The sequence below is a fragment of the Lepus europaeus genome, chromosome 1 (genome assembly GCF_033115175.1).
Source record: "Lepus europaeus isolate LE1 chromosome 1, mLepTim1.pri, whole genome shotgun sequence".
In the NCBI taxonomy this organism is placed as follows: Eukaryota; Metazoa; Chordata; class Mammalia; order Lagomorpha; family Leporidae; genus Lepus; species Lepus europaeus.
The window spans coordinates 65040673-65061779 of record NC_084827.1 but is presented as its reverse complement, the minus strand read 5'-3'; the positions used below and the strand labels follow the sequence as shown (position 1 = coordinate 65061779).

Genomic DNA, 21107 nt, shown 5'->3' with positions numbered 1-21107 from the left:
TTGTACTTTCTAAAAAATAAAAATTATTTTATTTCTTTTTCTTTTTTGAGATCAGAGCTACAGAGCATTCCCATCATGAGTTTACACTGGGTTTTTCCACTCTAACATTTAAGACATCATCAGAATAACTTTGATGGTTATTTTTTTATTACTGAATCCATTGCATTTGTTAGAAATCTTTTCTCAGATTATTTCCTTTGGAGGACAGTTAAATAAGGAACAGTAACAAACATTAGCTAGTGGTGACAGAGCGCGGATTTGGCAGTGACCTCTTAGACATCTTTGAAGTGGTGCATGATGCAGCTTGCCAGGTACTTGGCTAGTGGCCTCTTCTGTAATTCAGTGGGGCCAGATTTTCTGCCATAATCCATGATTGCTTCTAACAAATGTGTCTTCTCTATTCAGTGCACTGTATGTCGTGGATCTGAAGAAGTTTAGGAAAATAGCTGCTGGGGACAGACTCAGGGGACAGTACCAAGGGCTGAGTCAGGATCCTAACAGCCTTTCAAATCTTGATCAAGTAAGTGACCATTTTTTATGGTGAAAACTTTCCAGAGCAATATACAATGTTGTGTCAGAAAATAAAGTATTTTTCTTCAGTCTGTTTTCTCCTCTCTCAGGACGGTGTCTTATTTCTTCATGGAAAGGTGTGTGTCTGTGACATTTTTATTTGACCTCAAGAGAAGGCTTAATGGGCTGGTGTTGTGACATCGCAGGTAAACTGCCACCTGCCATACCAGCATCCTGTGTGGGCACTGGTTGGTGTCCTGGCTGCTCTCTTTCTTTTTTTTTTTTTTAAGATTTATTTACATATTTGAAAGGCAGAGTTGCAGAGAGGCAGTGGCAGTGGCAGAGAGAGAGAGAGAGAGAGAGAGAGAGGTCTTCCATCCACTGGTTCACTTCCCAGATGGCTGCAATGGCAGGAACTGCATCGATCCAGAGCCAGGAGCTTCTTCTGGGTCTCGCATGTGGTTGCAGGGGCCCAAAGACTTGGACCATCTTCTTCTGCCTTCCCAGCCCATAGCAGAGAGCTTGATTGGAAGTGCAGCAGCCAGGACATGAACCGGTTTCCATATGGGATGCTGGCATTGCAGACGGCGGCTTTACCCACTATGCCACAGCGCTGGCCCCCAGGCTGCTCCATTTCTAACCCAGCTCACTGCTAATAGCCTGGAAAAAGCAGTGGAGGATGGCCCAGGTACTTGAACCCCTACCACCCATGTGGTAGACCCAGATGAAGCTCCTGGTTCCTGGGTTCAGCCTGACCCTGCTATGTGGGGAATGAACTAGGGGATGGAAGATCTCTCTGTGTCTCTCTCTCTGTAACTCTTTCAAATAAATAAATCTTTAAAAGAGAGAGAGAAGGCATACTAGTATGAAAATGTCAGACCTAATGTTACTTGAGGAGAGAGAGGGAAAGATGCTGCTGCCTCTCTAAACCATTACCTCATCTCCTTATGTTGTACTCAGCCTGATCTGACAGGTTTGTATCTCTGCCTGCTAGGATCAATTTGTTTTTCTGTTTTAGGAACTAAATAGCTCAGCATTCACATTATAAAATATATAGTATCATAATGATAAATAGGATGGTATATTTCAAGGGTGGTTAAATTACTGTTTATCGATACTAAGCATTTTTCAGAGGTAGGATTATAGTTTATTTTAGATAGTTTCACTATTTTAAGTATTTTATTTTATGTAAGCATACCTTAAAAATTTTAAAACTTTATCAGGATGTGTAGTATCCATAAAGAAAAATGTACCAAAAAATGTATTCCAGAATACATATCAAGGAATTATTACAAAGCAAATGAATGCTCATATACCACAACCCAGCTCAAAAAGTAGGATGTTGCTAGCAGCCTGATTTTTATTAATCACTCTATTTGCTTTTCTTTATAGATTTGTGACTTAAGTATGCATTCTAAAACACTGCAGTTTAATATTGCCTGCTTGTTTTTCTTTATCCCAATGGAATCATAAAAGATAAACCCTTTCAAGTCTAACTTCTTCTGCTCAGCAGTATGTTGTGGTCCATCCATGTTATTTTAGAAGGTTTTAGATAGATATTTATTTATGCATTCTGGACTTGGGTTGTCTTCAGTTTTTTACTTCTGTGGATAATACTGCTATGAACAATCTTGCACAGGTACATGTTTTAGTTCTTGGGAATGCTGGATCATCAGATAGGTTTGTGTTTACCTTTCTTAGATAATTCCAAACAAGTTTTCAGAGTTCTAGTGTATATCTCCACCAAGAGTTACATAGGCAATTTTTTTTTAAAAGATTTATTTTATTTATTTGAAAAGCAGAGTTACAGAAAGGCAGAGAGAGAGAAAGAGGTCTTCCATCTGCTGGTTCACACCCCAAATTTTTTTTTCTTTTTCTTCTTCTTTTTTTTTTTTTTTGACAGGCAGAGTTAGACAGTGAGAGAGAGAGAGAGAGAGAGAGACAGAAAGAAAGGTCTTCCTTTTGTTGGTTCACCCCCCAAATGGCCGCTACAGCCGATCCGAAGCTAGGAGCCTGGTGCCTCCTCCTGGTCTCCCATGAGGGTGCAGGGCCCAAGCACTTGGGCCATCCTCCACTGCCTTCCTGGGCCAGAGCAGAGAGCTGGACTGGAAGAGGAGCAACCGGGACAGAATCTGGCACCCCAACCGGGACTAGAATCTGGGGTGCTGGTGCTGCAGGCGGAGGATTAGCCAAGTGAGCCATGGCACCAGCCTCCCAAATTTTTAATTATTCTTAATTATTGCTCTTTAAATTGTTTTTACTTATTATTCTTAATTATTGCTCTTTAAATTGTTTTTACTTTCTGTTCATCAAGATGGATGTCACTCAATCTGTCTTCAAGCTTGCTAATTCTTTTTCTTTCTTTCTTTTTTTTTTAGAAAGCTTTTATTTAATAAATACAAATTTCATAGGTACAGCTTTTAGGAATACAGTGGTTCTTCCCCCAGTGCCTGCCCTCCCACCCCCACTCCCATCCCACCCCACCTCCTACTTCCTCTCCCATCCCATTCTTCATTAAGGTTTATTTTTAATTGACTTTTATACAGAAGACCAACTCTATACTAAGTAAAGATTTCAACAGTTTGCACTCACTCAGACACACAAAGTATAAAGTACAATCTGAAGACAAGTTTTGCCATTAATTCTCATCGTACAATTCATTAAGGACAGAGGTTTAGCATGGGGAGTAAATGCACAGTGACTCCTGTTGTTGATTTAACAATGAACACTCTTATTTTTTATGTCAGTTACCACCCAGAGCTCTTGACTGAGCTGTTTAGGTATGGAATCCTTTTGAGTCCACAAACTCTGTCAGTATTTAGACAGGACCATAAGCAAAGTGCAAGTTCACTTCTCCCTTCAGAGAAAGGTACCTCCTTTTTTGATGGCCCCTTCATTCCACTGGGGTCTCACTCACAGAGATCCTTCATGCAGAACAATTTTTGCCACCATGTCTTGGCTTCCCATGCCTGAAATGCTCTCATGGACTTTTCAGCCAGATCTGAATGCCTTAGGGGCTGATTCTGTCTCTCTCTTTTCAGGTATTATATTTTTCAACTCCAAATTTTCTATTTGGTTCCTTTATAATTTCTGTTTAGTAATATTGTCCTCCACTGTAGATTTATTTTGCATTTCTGTAATTAATAACAGGGTGAAGTACCATTTTGTATGTTTATGGCCATTTAACTCTCCATTTTTTATTGGGGCAGATGTTTGGCTTTGTTGTTGAGGGCCTGGGTGCATGTCCTACTCTGCTTCTAGTTCCAGTTTACTGCTGGTGTGCATCCTGAGAGGCAGCAGTCGGTGACTGAAGTGGTTGGGTTCCTGCCACCCATGGATTGAGTCCCTGGTTCCTAGCTTTGGTCTGGCCTAGTCTCAACTCTTACAGGCATTTGGCGATGGAAATTCTCACTTTCTGCCTTTAAAATTAATTAATTAGAATAAATACTTTCCTAAAGTGCTTATTAAATATTTGAGTTGTTTGGTTGTTTGGTTCTTTTCTTTTTTTTTTTTCATTTATTAAACTTTTATTTAATGAATATAAATTTCCAAAGTACAGCTTATGGATTACAATGGCTTCCCCCCTCCCATAAATTCCCTCCCACCCGCAACCCTCCCCTTTCCCGCTCCCTCTCCCCTTCCATTCACATCAAGATTCATTTTCAATTCTCTTTATATACAGAAGATCAGTTTAGTATATATTAAGTAAAGATTTCAATAGTTTGCCCCCATATAGCAACACAAAGTGAAAAAATACTGTTGGAGTACTAGTTATAACATTAAATAACAGTGTACAGAACATTAAAGACAGAGATCTTACATAATATTTTTTTAAAAATTAATTAATTTTCTATGCCATTTCCAATTTAACACCAGGTTTTTTTTTTCATTTCCAATTCTCTTTATATACAGAAGATCGATTCAGTATATAATTAGTAAAATTTCATCAGTTTGCACCCACACAGAAACACAAAGTGTAAAAATACTGTTTCAGTACTAGTTATAGCATCACTGCACATTAGACAACACATTAAGGACAGATCCCACATGAGATGTAAGTACACAGTGACTCCTGTTGCTGACTTAACAATTTGACACTCTGGTTTATGGCGTCAGTAATCTCCCTAGGCTCTAGTCATGAGTTGCCAAGGCTATGGAAGCCTTTAGAGTTCGCTGACTTTGATCTTATTCTGATAGGGTCATAGTCAAAGTGGAAGTTCTCTCCTCCCTTCAGAGAAAGGTACCTCCTTCTTTGATGGCCCCGTTCTTTCCACTGGGATCTCACTCACAGAGATCTTTCATTTAGGTCTTCTTTTTTTTCTTTTCCATGGTGTCTTGGCTTTCCATGCCTAAAATACTCTCATGGGCTCTTCAGCCAGATCCAAATGCCTTAAGGGCTGATTCTGAGGCCAGAGTGTTGTTTAGGACATCTGCCATTCTTGATTTATAGTTATTCCTTATACATACTGATGGTATATATCCTTTATTAGTTACATATCTTGCAACTTTGTTAATCCAATTGATCAATGTATGGGTGATACTTTTTGAGTCCTACTAGGGTCATGAAGATGCTTATTATTATTAGCTTTATTGTATTGTTTTTCACATTCAGATCTATATTCCAGAAGGAATTTGTCTTATGTATGGTGTGAAGTACAGTGCAATTTTCGTTTTTGTGTGGACATGCACTTAGTTCAGCATGATGTTTTGGAATAACTGTTGATATCCAGTAAATCAAGTCTTCCCACCTCATACTTGCTTCAAGAGTGTCTTAGATTATTCTTTGCTGTTTGTTTTCCCATGACTGTTTTGGAATTAGTTCTTTAAGTTCTGAAGGGAAAAAATAGTACTTGGTAGGATTTATGTTTGGGTCATGTTTAGTTTCTTTTGATAATGTGGTTATTTTCACAGAGTCCCTGGACATATTTGTTATTTTTAAAACTATTGTTTCATTTGTGTGTAATATTGCAGTTGAATTTTATGGAAAAATTTTCAGCATTTTGCCACTAATATGGTATTTGCTATAAACTTTGTAGATATCTCTCATTCAGACTGAAGAAATTCCTTTTATTCTTAATTTTTTCCTTTAAATAAGATCTGGGGCAGCATTGTGGCACAGTGGGTTAAGCTTCTGCTTTCGACACCAGCATCCCATATCAGAGTGCTGTTTCCAGTCCCAGCTGCTCTACTTTGCGTCCAGTTTCCTGCTAATGCACCTGGGAGGACAGCAGTTTATGCCCCAAGTACTTGATCCTCTGCTACCCATGTGGAAGACCCTGGTAGAGTTCCTGGCTCCTGGCTTGGTCCTGGCCCAGTTCTGGCTGTTACAACTATTTGGGGAGTGAACCAGTGGATGAAAGATATCTCTCTCTCTCTGTTTCTGTCCTTCTCCTCTTCCTCTTCCTGTCACTCTGCCTCTCATTTAAATAAATCTTACAAGAGAAAATCCATTGTGTTGAATTTTATACGTGTTTATGTCTACTGAGATGATAAAAATTTTTTATTCTGTAAATGTAAGTATATGCATAAATACAATTCCTGAATTATATACTCATGATTAATTATCCTTTTTACATATTGCTGGATTCTTTGTGCTAGTACTTAAGATTATTTTCATATCATTTATGTCAACTTCGTAAAATAGGTTGGCTATTGTTCTTTTTCATTTATCTTTAATTTGTGTAAAATTGACGTAATTTCTTTCTTAACTGTTGGCTAGGATTGACTAGTGAATATGCTGGGGTTTTTTGTATTTAGATCATAAATCCAATTTCTTTGATAGTTACAGAACTGTTCATATTTTCTTTTGTCAGCATTTTTAAAAATTAAAAAAAAAATTTTAAGATTTATTTTCTTTATTTGAAAGGCAGAGTTAGAGAGAGAGAGGTTTTTCATCCACTGGTTCACTCCCCAAATGGCCACGATGACCAGGCCTGAGCCATGCCAAAGCCAGGAGCCAGGAGCTTCTTCCGGGTCTCCCACCTGAGTGCAGAGGCCCAAACACTTGACCCTTCTTCCACTACTTTCCAAGGCTTATTAGTAGGGAGCTGCATATGAAGTGGAGCAGCTGCAACTGGAACCAGTGCCCATTTGGGATGCCAGCATTGCAGGCCATGGCTTTACCCACTGTGCCACAATGCTGGCCCTGTCAGTATTTTTTTTTTTTAAGTGGTATCTAACTTTTCTCTCACTGTCCTTAAGTTGTTTGCAATGTGCTTTCATTATATTTTTATTGAGATGTAATTTATATCAAGTCTGTAGGATCTGTACTTATAATCTCTTTTTTAAAAAAAAAAAAAAATCCTGACATTGCTCGTTTTTGTTTCTCTTTTTTCTTGATCTGCTCACCAGGAATGAGTGTGCCTTATTAGTCCTTTCAAAGCACCAGTGTTTAATGCTGTTGGTCTTCTGTGTTATCAGCAAGACTCTCCCTGCATTCCACATAATTTATATGTAGCATTTTCCTTGTCATCTAATTCAGTATATTTCTTTATTTTTCTTTAAAGATTTATTGATTTATTTGAAAGGCAGGGTTAAAGAGAGAAGGGGAGAGACAGAGATCTTCCATCCACTTGTTCACTCCCCAGATAGCCACATGACCAGGGCTGGGCCAGGCTGAAGTCAGGAGCCAGAAGCATCTTCTGGGTCTTCCACATGGGCAGCAAGGGCCCAGGAACTTTGGCCATCTTCTGCTGCTCTCCCAGGCGCATCAGTAGGGATCTGAATGGAAGTGAAACAGCCGGGACTCAAACCAGTGCCTATATGGGTTGCCAGCGCTTCAGGCTTTGGCTTAACGCACTACACCACCACGGGGCCTCAAACTCAATGTCTTTCTGCAGTTTCCCTTGTGATTTCTTCTTTGACTGATTCATGAGTTATTTAGAAGTGATTTTAAATACATGGGGATTTCAAAGTTACATTTCTCTTACTGATTTATAGCTCAGTTCCTCTGTGGTCAGAGCACATTCTCTGCTCTCAGAGTATAATTCAGGAATGTCAAGTTTGTTGACTTGCTTTATGATCCAGATAGGATCACTTTTGGTAAATATTTCATCTGTTTTTATATTAGCTGTATAATTTTCCTACATAGGTCCATTGGGTCAATCTTAGCTTTATACTATTATGCAGTTTTGGTCTGTTTTGAGACAATTGTTAGTAATCTTTTACTGCCTTGTGAAATTTGTCTCATGTGATTCTGTCAGCTTTTCCCTTATTTCTTTTGCGACTATATGTCATTAATGCCTACAAATTTTGGAGTTATATACATTTATGATTAGTGTCTTTCCCATGCCTGCCATATATTGCAAAAAAGTCTGAACCTTGCTTCTCAGATGTTAACCTATGTACAAGAATCAACTGGCAGCCGGCGCCGCAGCTCAATAGGCTAATCCTCCACCTGCGGCGCTGGCACCCCAGGTTCTAGTCCTGGTTGGGGAGCCGGATTCTGTCCCAGTTGCTCCTCTTCCAGGCCAGCTCTCTGCTGTGGCCCGGGAGTGCAGTGGAGAATGGCCCAAGTGCTTGGCCCCTGCACCTGCATGGGAGACCAGGAGAAGCACCTGGCTCCTGGCTTTGGATCAGCGCGGTGCGCTGGCGCACGCGGCCATTGGAGGGTGAACCAACAATAAAGGAAGACCTTTCTCTCTGTCTCTCACTCACTGTCCACTCTGCCTGTCAAAAAAAAAAAAAAAAAAAAATCAACTGGTGAACTTACTAGAGTGTTCATTCCGGATCCCACATCAGATTCAGTGGGTATGAAGTTGGGCCTAAAGCTCTGCGTTAGCAGACCCCCTGGTTCAGGCTGAGCGGCCACATTGTAACACTCAGAGCTGGTTAACTGCCTCATCCTCAGCCCATCCTGGATGTCTTCTCTATGTAGTTTATGTTCCTTTGTGTTTTCAACCCTGGAAGTCGTTCCTATTCTTGTGTAGCGTGATGGCTCTCTATTTAGATTTAGACTGACACGTGTACCCTTCTCCTTTCTCCTGCGGTTCCAGCTTCTGTATAGGATCATTGCCTTCTGCTGGAAGAATAACTTCATTTTCCTTAGTGTGTGTTCAACTAGTGGCAAATTTCACCCTTTTCTGTCTGACAGTATCTTTATTTCTTTTTATGGTGCTAAAATATACATAATATAAAATTCCATCTTTACTGTTTCTAGATATATAGTTCAGTGGTATGAGGTACTTTCACATTGTGTACCCATCACTACTGTCTGTTTGCAGAATGTCTTTATCTTCCCCATTGGATATTCCTTACCTATTAAATAATAATAATTTGCCATCCCTCTTCCTCCCATCCCCTCATAATTTTTATTCTATCTTCTATCTCTGTGAATTTGCTAGATACCTCACATTAGTGGAATCATAAAACAATCGTCCCTTCGAGCCTGGCTCATTTCACTTAGTGTCCTCAGAGGTTCATCAGCGTTAGATCACATCTCAGAATTCTCTTCCTTGTAGGAGTCCATTGTTGTGCAGCTGTTTGGCACAGCAGGTTAATCTACCACTTGGAATGCCAGTTTGAGTCCTGGCTCCTCCACTTTTGATCCAGCTTCCTGGTAATGTGCCTGGGAGGCAGTGGTGGTCTAAGCTCTTGGGCCCCTGCCATGCCTATGGGAGACCCAGATGGAGTTTTTGGCTCCGGCCCAGCTCTGGCTATTACAGATATATAGGAAATGAACCACTGAGTGGAAGATCTCTGTCTCTGCTTCTCCTTTTCTATCTTCACCTTTCAAATAAGAAATAAATATTTATTACACACACACACACACACACATATATATATATAGAGAGAGAGAGAGAAAGAGACAGAGGCAGAGATATCTTCCATCCTCTGGTTTACTCTCCAGATGGCCACAACAGCCAGGGCTGGGCCAGGCCAAAGTCAGGAGCCAGAAGCTTCTTCCAGGTCTTCCATGTGTGTGCAGGGGCCCAAGTACTTGGGCCATCTTCCACTTCCCAAGCTCTTTAACAGGGAGCTAGACTGGAAGTGGAGCAATCAGGACTTGGAGAACTCTGTTTTTCAAATAAATAAAATATTTTTTAAAAGATTTATTTTTATTTATTTGAAAGAGTTACAAAGAGAGGTAGAAACGGAGAGAGAAGTCTTTCATCTACTGGTTCACTCCCAGGATGGCCACAATGGCCGGAGCTGCACCGATCCAAAGCCAGGAGCCAGGAGCTTCTTCTGGGTCTCCCATGCGGGCGCAGAGACCCAAGGACTTGGGCCATCTTCTGCTGCTTTCCCAGGCCACAGCAGAGAGCTGGATCAGAAGAGAAGCAGCCAGGACTAGAACCAGCGCCCATATAGGATGCCGGCACTTCAGGCCAGGGCATTAACCCACTGCGCCACAGCACCAGCTCAAATAAATAAAATATTTTTTTAAAAAAAGAACAGTAGTATCATCCCACAGAAATTATGTTTGTTTTCATTAGGAATTTGGGGTACTTACTGTCCAGGTTTATTATAATAATCTAGTCCTAAGATTTTGATAATTTGAGGTTGAACTGCAATCTTTGGCAGCCCTGATTCTGGCTCATTCAGAGTCACGAGGTGTTTGCACCAGAACGCTCAACTCCTTTGGGCTGTAAATGCAAATCTTTGTTACTCAGACATCAGTGGCTGTTGAATGCCCCCGAAAGCCCCACTAATCAGTATTTGTTTCTGGGAAAAGGAGCTCAGAGTACAGGGTTATCTCTGTGAGTCTCCATCCTCTCTGGGCCCAGTAATTCTGCACTGTCTTGTTAGCTTTGTAGCACCTTCAAGCGTGAGTTTTTCATAATGGGGTCAGCTTTCCCAGCCGTCCTTAGGCAACATGACAGTCTTCTGTGCCTTGACCACCAGTACTAGAAGTAAAGTTCTCTCTCTTCCAAAGCACATAGAGAACTGGAACTGGTTGTGTTTCTGACTCAGCTTCTACTACGGTGCAGCAGAGTTCAACAGTCGGTAACAGACTTTCCTTGAGATTAATATACTTCAAGACTAATATTTAATATTTGATATCTTTTTCTTCTTCCTTTTTTTTTTTTTTTTGGAGAGAGAGAGAGAAAGCTACAGAGAGTGAGAGAGAATGGTCTTCCATCCACTGGTTCACTCCCCAGATGGCTGCAATGACGGGAGCTGCACTGATCTGAAGCCAGGAGCTTCTTCCAGGTCTCCCATGTGGGTGCAGGGGCGTAAGTGCTTGGGCCATCTTCCACTGCTTTCCCGGGCCATAGCAGAGAGCTGGATTGGAAGAGGAGCAGCCAAGGCCGGCGCTGGGGCTCACTAGACTAATCCTCCGCCTGCAGTGCCAGTACCCTGGGTTCTAGTCCTGGTTGGGGTGCCAGATTCTGTCCTGGTTGCTCTTCTTCCAGTCCAGCTCTCTGCTGTGGCCCGGGAAGGCAATGGAGGATGGCCCAAGTCCTTGGACCCTGCACCCGCATGGGAGACCAGGAGGAAGCACCTGGCTCCTGGCGTAGCTCCGGTTGTAGCGGCCATTTGGTGGGTAAACCAACAGAAGGAAGACTTTTCTCTCTGTCTCTCTCTTTCACTAACTCTGCCTGTCAAAAAAAAAAAAAAGGTGGGGAAGAGGAGCAGCCAGGACTGGAACTGGCACTCATGGGATGCTGGCACTGCAGGTGGTGGCTTTACCTACTACACCACAGCGCTGACCTCATATTTGGTATCTTGATCCAACTTGTTTTACATTTTAGTCATCTATTTGCACCGTTTTATAGAAGGCTAAGAAAATCGTTGGCAGAGTTTTTCTTTGCAAATATCAGAGCTAGTGATTTATGTACATTTTACCCCATCAGTGTTTTTTCCATGTCAGTCTTAAGATAGTGAACTCTGTATCGTGGGAAATTCAGAGTCAAGAATCTTGAGACAGTATCTTCAAAGCACGGAGTAGAGTAGACCAGAGACATCTGTAGACCTCCGCTGTTTGAGGACAAGTCTTAGTGGAAGAAGTGGATTCAAAGCTCCTTTGCAGAAACCGCCGCTCTGTGGGGGTGCTTCAGAGAGGTTCCTGGAAAGTGTAATTCAAAGATTTTATTTTGGCAGAAAAATTCTTTGAAATCTTCGCATAGTTTTTTCATAAAATGCATTTCTGTGAACATTTTTGACGATTCCTTGTATTCAGTTGACTTTCAGTAACCAGCAGGGATATTCTTAAGAGTGCTGTTGTGGAAGGAAGTCTAGGTGCCAGCCACTTGTGAATTTTAAGCAGAAGTCTCTCTGGTGCTTCTTATGGGCCGATGTTTTACAGTTCTTCTAAATTTTGAGATTTTCCACAAAGCCGTAAATAAATTTTCTAACTTCTATAAGTCTTTTGGTTAGGGCTGTTTGAGTTCTAAGCATTTATGATTGACATGTGATTTGTAGTGAACAACTAAAATCACTGATTGTACTGTTATTTAAATTTCTCCCAGAACATTAGGTTCTCATGTTTTATTTTCTTTACCAAACAGGATTTGCCGAATAACATGATCCATCAGGTGCCAATTAAATCTCTCCCTCAAGAATGGCTTTGGTGTGAAACGTGGTGTGACGACGCCTCTAAGAAAAGGGCAAAAACCATTGATCTGGTGAGCTGCCCGCGGCGCTCCTCTGCCTCTCCCCGCAGGGAGACGTGTGACTGAGTGATGGTCCACACCGCTCTTGATGAGTTAGCTTCTCTTTGTGATTGTATAGCTCGGGGGCCATGCAATATCTTGTACTAGTTTCAGGCTCTCTCTGCCTGCAGCAGAAAACCCAGTGCCCCAGGGCCCGATGGGACTGTTCCCACGGCCGATGGTCAGCCTTGTCACCTGGCAGTTCTTTGAGCTTTGGCATTTTTCCACATGTAGGTTTCTGCTTACTTCTGCTTTCTCTTAGCTCCCCGCTGACCTGTTGCTTCTGCTAATAAGTCACTTGCTTGCTCATGGGTGCTCGCTTTGTCCAGTTAGGGCTTGTTCCCACGGGCAGGCACACCTTTGAGTGCTATGTAGTGTGTGCTTTCCTCTGCGCAGCTGAAGTGTGTTGTTGTGGTTGTCACAGTGCAATAACCCAATGACCAAAGAGCCCAAGCTGCAGGCGGCTGTGCGCATTGTCCCCGAGTGGCAGGACTACGATCAAGAGATCAAGCAGCTGCAGACCCGCTTTCAGGAGGAGAAGGACGCGGGGACGCTGTACAGGGAGGAGACGCGAGAGCGTCACCAAGAAGGTAGGTACACACCCTTGACCTTGGGTGAGCGCTTCTTCACGTGTTTCTGTTTGTTGCAAAAGCAACAGAGTGGTGCATGAAAGGGGAGGAGACACTTGTGAGCCCTCTGCTGTGAGTCCCCTGGCAGGGACCTTCTGTCCCAGTATCTGCCAGTGTGGTTTTCATTCTCCTCTTCCAGTTAGCCTTCTAAGGAGTGTTTATTAACATGATCGCTGTACCCCCTATTTTGTGCTGGGAGGGAGAAGGAGGACTTTAACTGTAAGTATTGTTCTTTAAGGCTCATGAGTTCTGTGATACATAAGCCATACCTGACACTTGGGGAGCTCTTGGGAGAGCCCTTGGCTCGGTGTTACATCTGTCCAGGCACTGGTGGGCACTCACGTTGAGATTGAGATGAAGTATGCGTTGACTGGGGACGAGTGCTTGCTCCCCACCACAGTGGGGCATGGAGCGTGTGTATCCAATTTAAGCTAAGGATAGAAGGATAGAAAGGACTTAAGTAACTGTGTAATGTTCCTCCTTTTGTGTGTACATCTGGTGTGAAAGCCACCTGAAAACATTATTAGAATACAAAATTGACTTTTTTAAAAAAAGATTTATTTATTTTACTTGAAAGTCAGAGTTACACAGAGAGAGAAGGAGAGGCAGAGAGAGAAAGAGAGAGGTCTTCCATCCACTGGTTCACTCCCAGGTTGGCCGCAATGGCCAGAGCTATGTTGATCTGAAGCCAGGAGTCAGGAGCTTCACCTGGTTCTCCCACTTGGGAGAACTTGGGCCATCTTCTACTGTTTTTCCAGGAAATAGCAGAGAGCTGGATGGGAAGTGGAGCAGCCAGGCCTTGAACCAGTGCCCATATGGGATGCTGGCACTGCAGGCGGCGACTTTACCTGCTAAGCCACACTGGTCCCTGAAAGTGACTTTTTACAAACTAAGAAGCTGGGATCTGGATTTTGAGATTTGTTTAACTTGCAACTAATTCTAAAAAAATAAAGGCAGAACATGGATTTTAAAGATGATGCAATATTTGGCCGGCGCCGTGGCTTAACAGGCTAATCCTCCGCCTTGCGGCGCTGGCACACTGGGTTCTAGTCCCGGTTGGGGTGCTGGATTCTGTCCCAGTTGTCCCTCTTGCAGGCTAGCTCTCTGCTATGGCCCGGGAAGGCAGTGGAGGATGGCCCAAGTCCTTGGGCCCTGCACCCACATGGGAGACCAGGAGAAGCACCTGGCTCCTGGCTTCGGATCAGCAAGATGCGCTGGCCGCAGCAGCCATTGGAGGGTGAACCAACGGCAAAAAGGAAGACCTTTCTCTGTCTCTGTCTCTCTCACTATCCACTCTGCCTGTCAAAACAAAAAGATGATGCAATATTAAATATCACAGCTAGAAGGTCCCCTAGCTCAAATTCGTCAGTCAAACCTCAAGGATTTCCACAGAGAAATGAGCAATGAGTGTGGACACACTGTTGAAATGAGAGGAAAATGTAAGTAGGAAGTCAGTCCTCAGAAACAACCATCGGAATAAAGCAGCCTGCCGTTAGTATCTGCTACATCGACAAAAGTAGACATGTTGGTCATGCCATGTTGACATGCTGGATGTGTTCTAAGGACACCTTGCTGAAGCTTTGTGTGTTAAAAAGCAGAATATCTGGGCTGGTGTTGTGGTGCAGCGGGTTAAGCCGTAGTCCGCAGTGCCTGCACCTCATATGAGCACCGATTCGATTCCCAGCTGCTCCACTTCCCATCCAGCTCTGCTAATGTGCCTGGGAACGCAGTAGAGGATGGCCTGAGTGCTTGGGCTCCTACCACCCGTGTAGGAGACCTGGATGGAGTTCCTGCCTCCTGGCTTTGGCTTGGCCCAGCCTCAGCTGTTGCTGAGAGTTGGGGAGTGAACCAGAGAATGGAAAATCTCCCTGTCTCTCCCTCTCTCTGTGTAACTCTGCCTTTATTTATTTATTTTTTTGACAGGCAGAGTAGACAGTGAGAGAGAGACAGAGAGAAAGGTCTTCCTTTTTGCCGTTGGTTCACCCTCCAATGGCCACCGCGGTAGGCGCGCTGAGGCCGGCGCACCGCGCTGATCCGATGGCAGGAGCCAGGTGCTTATCCTGGTCTCCCATGGGGTGCAGGGCCCAAGCACTTGGGCCATCCTCCACTGCACTCCCTGGCCACAGCAGAGAGCTGGCCTGGAAGAGGGGCAACCGGGACAGGATCGGTGCCCCGACCGGGACTAGAACCCGGTGTGCCGGCGCCGCAAGGCGGAGGATTAGCCTAGTGAGCCGCGGCGCCGGCCTCTGCCTTTATTTTTTAAGATTTATTTATGGGGCTGGCGCTGTGGCGCAGTGGGTTAACGCCCTGGCCTGAAACATCGGCATCCCATATGGGCACCAGTTCTAGTCCCAGCTGCTCCTCTTCCAATCCAGCTTTCTGCTGTGGCCTGGGAGGGCAGTAGAAGATGGCCCAAGTCAGAGTTACACAGAGAGAGGAGAAGCAGAGAGAAAGAGAGGTCTTCCATCTGATGGTTCACTCCCCAATTGGCCACAACAGCCAGGGCTGCGCCAATCTGAAGCCAGGAGCCAGGAGCTTCTTCCGGGTCTCCCATGTGGGTGCAGGGGCCCAAGGACTTGGGCCATCTTCTGCTGCTTTCCCAGGCACAGCAGAGAGCTGGATCAGAAGTGGAGCAGCCGGGTCTTGAACCAACACCCATATGGGATGCCGGTGCTTCAGGCCAGGGCATTAACCTGCTACGCCACAGCACCTGCCCCATGGAGCCTTTAAAATGTTTATACTCTCAGGCCGGCGCCGTGGCTCAACAGGCTAATCCTCCGCCTTGCGGCGCCGGCACACCGGGTTCTAGTCCCGGTCGGGGCACCGATCCTGTCCCGGTTGCCCCTCTTCCAGGCCAGCTCTCTGCTGTGGCCAGGGAGTGCAGTGGAGGATGGCCCAAGTGTTTGGGCCCTGCACCCCATGGGAGACCAGGATAAGCACCTGGCTCCTGCCATCGGATCAGCGCGGTGCGCCGGCCGCAGCGTGCTACCGCGGCGGCCATTAGAGGGTGAACCAACAGCAAAGGAAGACCTTTCTCTCTGTCTCTCTCTCTCTCACTGTCCACTCTGCCTGTAAAAAAAAAAAAAAAAAAATGTTTATACTCTCAGGAATTCCTCTCTCGAAGATTTATCCTAAAGAAAAAAATTCAACACTTGAGAAAAAGTTAAATGGATTAAGAAATTTATTTTACTGTTTCTTATGAATTGAAAAGCATTGAAAGCAGTACAAACAACCAAGAATGAGCTTCACTGACACATAGGAAGATGTTAATATGCTGTTAAGTGGGAAAAGACTCCTGACTGAAGATGCACACATGTTTATTCTGAGTGAATATTGCACTTGTGAAACCAATTTGGAGCGGTGTAGGATGTTTCAGTGTGTTTAAAAGTAAAGCTGTCTCTTTATTTTGCTTTTAAAATTATAACAAGGTAGGGCATTTGGTACAGGGGTGAAGAGGCTGGTAGGGACACCTGCATCTCTTATCAGATTCCTGAGTTTGAGTCCCAGCTCTGCTCCTAATTCCATCTTCTTGCTGAGGTACACCCTGGGGGGCAGCAGTGACGGCTCAAGAAGTTGGGTCCTTGCCATCGTCACGGGAGACCTGGTTGCATTTCCAGCTCCTGGCTTTGGCCTAGCCCAGTCCCAGCTGCTGTGGGGATTTAAAGAAAGTTCTAAGCCTGAAAGCACCAAACCAAAAATATAAAAAGAGATACAAGGAAGGGAGGGGTAAATACTGCGTGGCAGCCGTGTAGAGTGCCTACCTGGTGTCTGTAAACCTTGAGGCTGATCTGTGTTCTCTGTTCTGCCTTTCCACAGGACTTCAGAATCGGGAAGAATTATGATATCCGGAGGAGAATAGGAAACGATACCATTTGAAAAACAGTTTTTATACTAAATGCTAGTTTTCTGATCTGTCTATACAACTGCTGATAAACTGGCGGGCGGTTGAGCCACACCTTTTGATTCTGAACTTTTGATTCTGACTTCTGCACACCAGTGGGCGCTGGATCCTGGGGTGGAAGCTCTGTTGGATTTGTACCTGGAGGAAGGCAAGCGGCTGATCCCAGGGGGCTCTGCAAAGAGCAGTCCTCCAGCCGGAGGAGGGAGTGGCAGCAGCCGCTGGAAGAACACGAGTCCCCTCTGTGCCGACACCGTGAGCACACGCCTGCTGCGCTGTCCCGGGAAGCAGAGCCGCCGTGTTCCTCCTTACCTCAGTTTACCTGCCGCCTAGCTGCGCTGCGCTGCCCACCCTGCTCCGGGTCAAGCCAGCAGAAGCTCCGTCCAAGGCCCATGTGCCTCGAGGTTAACACCAGTATGCCCTTGTGCCCGTCCTGTGTCCTCTTCCCGAACATCAGGACTGTTGTTTTGTCGACCCAACCAACAATCACGTGTCTTCAGGGTTGGCTCGGTGCCGTTGCTAAGCAAATTAATTCTGGACAGGATGGGGTGGGGTGGGTGAGGATAGGGAAGATATCAGGAATGGGAGGGCTCTGGGAAGTCTGGGGTCCTGGGGGGGGCGGGCACGGAGGAAGACCAGAAATTGGCTATTCTCTCTTTTTTTTTAAATCATCGTTTCCATCATGCTAGATGGGCATTTGAAATGAAAAACTATTAATTGTTCTCCACCCAGTCCTAATGAACTTTCTAGGTGATTGTTTTGTAAACAATTTTTGTATTTGTGGAAGTCTGCTTTTTCTTCTTACTTTGTAAGAACACGTCTGCTCTCACTCGGTTTCCTTACTGGATACAGCCATACTGAGCCCCTGGAGCAACCCCTCCGCTGCCCGAGGGGGTGCGCACATGGCTTGCTCTGTCCCATGTGGGCTTTCTCTACAGAGTACTCCCAGGTCCCGGAGCAGGAGAGACACTGCCTGTGGGCCTCGTGTGTCTCTGTACACTGTCCTCTATTCCTTTCCCCCACCCCAGTTCCTGGATGACTTTTGGCCTACAGCAACTGCCCACCAGTTCGGACTTCAGTCAGCTGCACTGGGAAGCCCGGCAGCCCTTGGGCCATTCCCTGGTGCATCTTCACGTGAGCAGCACAGCGCTGCCCCTGCGGGGGCCGCCTTTTCCAAAAAGGGGGGCGGTGGTGTCCCTGGGGGAGGCCCCAGTGCCCCAGCTCCGTCCCTGCCCAGGCCGCCAGGGTGCAGCAGCACAGCGCTGGTGGGCACTGCGCTCGCCTTTCAGTGCACGTGGGCTTTTTTTTTTTTTTTTTTTTAATGTTTTACCTGCATTTTAAAAATGTAAGGAGTGAGTGCACATAGACAGCTGAGTCCTCACCCTTCTTAGCCAGTCACTACACTGGTGTGCAGTCTTTTTAAAAAACGCCCGAGTCTTATCACAAATATCAAGTAATTTATTTTTCCCCTTTGAAATGTAAAGATCAGTTGAGGAGCCTCCCGGTAGGTCTGCAGGAGCGTTTGACTTAGTTTTTATAAGTCCATTAACTACTGGGAAGGGGTGAGCTCAAAGAAGGGTCAAGCAGGTAACTTGATCTAAGACAGAAAAGTTCCCCCCACGTGGCTGCTGGGCACAAGGGCTGGAGCACGGTGAGCCCTGCCTGCCCCCGACCTGATCGAGTAGCTAAAAGGGATAGGATCGGCAAAATTAAAGACGCTTGTTCCAGCGGCGCCCGCACGCTGCAGCAGGTGTGAGAAAGCAGGCTGCCGCTGCTGTTTCCCAGCTTGCCGTCTGGGAGTTAAACAGGGACTTGCGAGTCCCGGGGATGTGCTTCTGAAGCGCCAGCTTCCGCGGGGCATGGAGCCGACCGCCTTGCTCTGCGTGCCTCCAAGGCTCTTTGTGTATTCTTCATAAGGAAGGTGCAGAGTCAACCACGTTGCCCACGTAAGGTACTGGTCCTGGTCACTCCCTGCCCTGGCTGTCACCACCCTGACAGGTACTGAGGGACCCCGCTGGCTTCCAGGGTGGTCAGGGCCGTCCTCCCCCCATCCCGGGCATCCTTTCTGGTTTCATGGGACGTGGTGGCCTTCCAGAATGCCCTTGGAGGTGCTGCTCCAGCCCCCGCGTGGTGCTGATCAGCCTTGCCCAGCGCCTATACTAGAAGAAAGAGGGAGTGGGAAGACAGGCAGGGAGGGGCCTTCCCGAGGGGCTGGCGTTGGTTGTGCTGAGTGCTCAAGCTTCCGCAGGCTCCACAGGGTGTCATTCTCAGCCACCATTCCATGGAATTGATTTTTCCCCCTCTCTGAGGCTGTCGTGGAAGGTGTTCTCTGAGAAACCACGTGCCGTGTCTGAGTGACATGAAATGGTGTAATATCGTGGGCCTGTTTTTGTGTCCCTGATGAGGGCAGACCCCGTCACAGCCCGTTGCTGGGGCCGGGAGGCGCACCCTGGTCAGGGCGTGTGGCCTCCCAGGGTGGGTTTTTGAAGTGTGTACTGGACCCCTTGCACTCCGAGAGGCAGGGCACGTTAATTTTCTGTGGGACTGATAAAGTTGTGAATCCGTTGGGGTGTTGCATTGCAAATTGAACCTGCAGGAGTTGGCACACCTGCATGGGCATCATGGTAGGCCCATGGGTGTCCTGAACGCACGCCCTGGAAAGCAGAGATGCCATCTATTAGGTCTGTAAAGAAGCAGTTCCCCTACAGGGAGCTGGATTTCTTGTTGCAGCTCTGCCTGACTGAATAGCTCGTATCTGATTGCAGGGACTGAATCCTCCACTCTTCAAAGCGCTGAGAGCTAGGGACCGTAGAGCAGGTGTGGAAGGGACAGGCGGTCCTGGGTCCCTGTAGCCAGGAACTGTGGTTCACTTAACGCTAGTTAGGAACAGGCCAGATGGCAGCGAGCGTAAAACGGCCCCTTCACCTGCCGGGGGTCAGGTTGGATACCTGAAAGCACCCCTTTCCTCAAGTGGCTGTGCCTCGCTTGGTTTGAGTGAGCAGAAGGAATAGTGCAGAGTTGCACTGCAGTTGTAGTCCGCTTTTCTGAATAGGATGTTAGCGCGGTAGTGCCCGACTTTGTGGAAATGTGATGTAGCGCTCGAGCCACCTGCTGGACAAAAATGGAGAACAAAAACCGGAGCGCCTGCTCTGTGCACTGGCTGAAGGATCTACTCCACACTGTGTGATTTTAATAATTCGTTTTTTATGGACTTGATTGTGTGGGGGACCCCTTTGTGAGATGATGAGAGCTAATAAACAGAGCATATCATGTGTCTTGCTTGGTAGGGTAACATCTTTTTTTTTTTTTAATTTATGTTTTCTCTGCCTTGACTGTGAGGGAAAGATCTTAAGCAGGGCTTCGGTAATTACCTGGTTGAGTTCAAGCAAAGTGATTAGACACCGTTAACTCAGGTGATTCTTTATATTTTAAAACTGTGTGGAGGACACAAGTTTCTTGCTGTTTCTTTGGTCTTCGGTTTCCTTAATACAGGAGCAGCACTCGTGCGTGGTCACACAATGGCAGCAGCGAATGGAGGAGAGGATCCTGCTCCCCAGGGTGTCGCTGAGTGCCGAAACTTGATTAAAACAAAACAAAACAAAACACAAAATCAGCTTCAGGCGGCTGCGTGCTGCCTACAGTGATCCCTGCAGTTTCAACTCCAAGGAGATGAGACTGCCACAGCCAGCGGCCCCCTCTGGAGTCTGTCCCAGTTGCCTAGCAACGCAGAGGCCAGACGTGGAAGGCTGGGGAAGGGGGGTATGGAGCCTAGGCCTTGAGCCACCCTGCGCTTTCTGCATTGCCTTGGCACCATGGAGGTTTCCAGAGAAATGAGCAAAATACTTTAAGATTGACAAGTGGAGAATAAGGTTATCGAGTACCATGTTTTCCAACCGATTGTCCCTGGAAATAACAAGGTAAGCGTGGGAAAACATTCAGGATGTTAAAGAAGCGATGTGCTTTGCGAACTCTTCCCTGCGGCCGTTTGACCATAATCCTGCTCCGTTAAACGCAGCGCCGGGCGTTGGAGTGTCTGTAGAATCCCTGCATCCGAAGGGGACTGGGCAAGCATTTCCTGAGGCTGTAATGATGTCCGCCCTGCACAATAAACTTCTCTTCTTTAAAACCGTCTGGATGTCTACGTTAGGGAAGGGCAAGCTGGCGGAGCTGCGGGTCAGCGCTTTCATTTGGCAGAAGTGGCAAGGCCTGATGGGCCAGGGAGGGCTTTATCTGAAGCCTTGTCCGGCACCGGCACTGGCATGGGCTCTGGTTCAGCCAGGTCTTTGGATATTCAAGGAAGTGCCCAAGTGTCATCTCGGTCCCCAGCCTTGTCACGGAGCGCCTCAGAGGGCGGCATGAAGTTTGTTGAGGACCAGTGCCTGCTGTTTAATGCCTACTGGGAGCCAGAGGAGGGGCCTTGGGCAGGAAGTGCCCCTGCAGGAGAGAGCTTAAGCTGCAGCCTTGAGTGCAGGAAGC

The 21107-nt window shown here is 46.0% G+C and overlaps 1 protein-coding gene across 2 annotated transcripts in view; it reads left to right on the top strand.

Annotated features, from left to right (window-relative positions):
* Positions 1-20745, top strand: part of UGGT1 (UDP-glucose glycoprotein glucosyltransferase 1) — a 120465-nt gene extending 99720 nt beyond the window's left edge. For both annotated transcript variants that reach the window (XM_062183271.1, XM_062183198.1), the window contains 4 exons: positions 406-520; positions 11961-12077; positions 12529-12694; positions 16550-20745. In XM_062183271.1, coding sequence (XP_062039255.1) covers positions 406-520; positions 11961-12077; positions 12529-12694; positions 16550-16575 — 424 coding nt within the window. In that variant the 3' untranslated portion in view covers positions 16576-20745. The remainder of the gene's footprint in view (positions 1-405; positions 521-11960; positions 12078-12528; positions 12695-16549) is intronic.
* Positions 20746-21107: the final 362 nt, after the last annotated feature.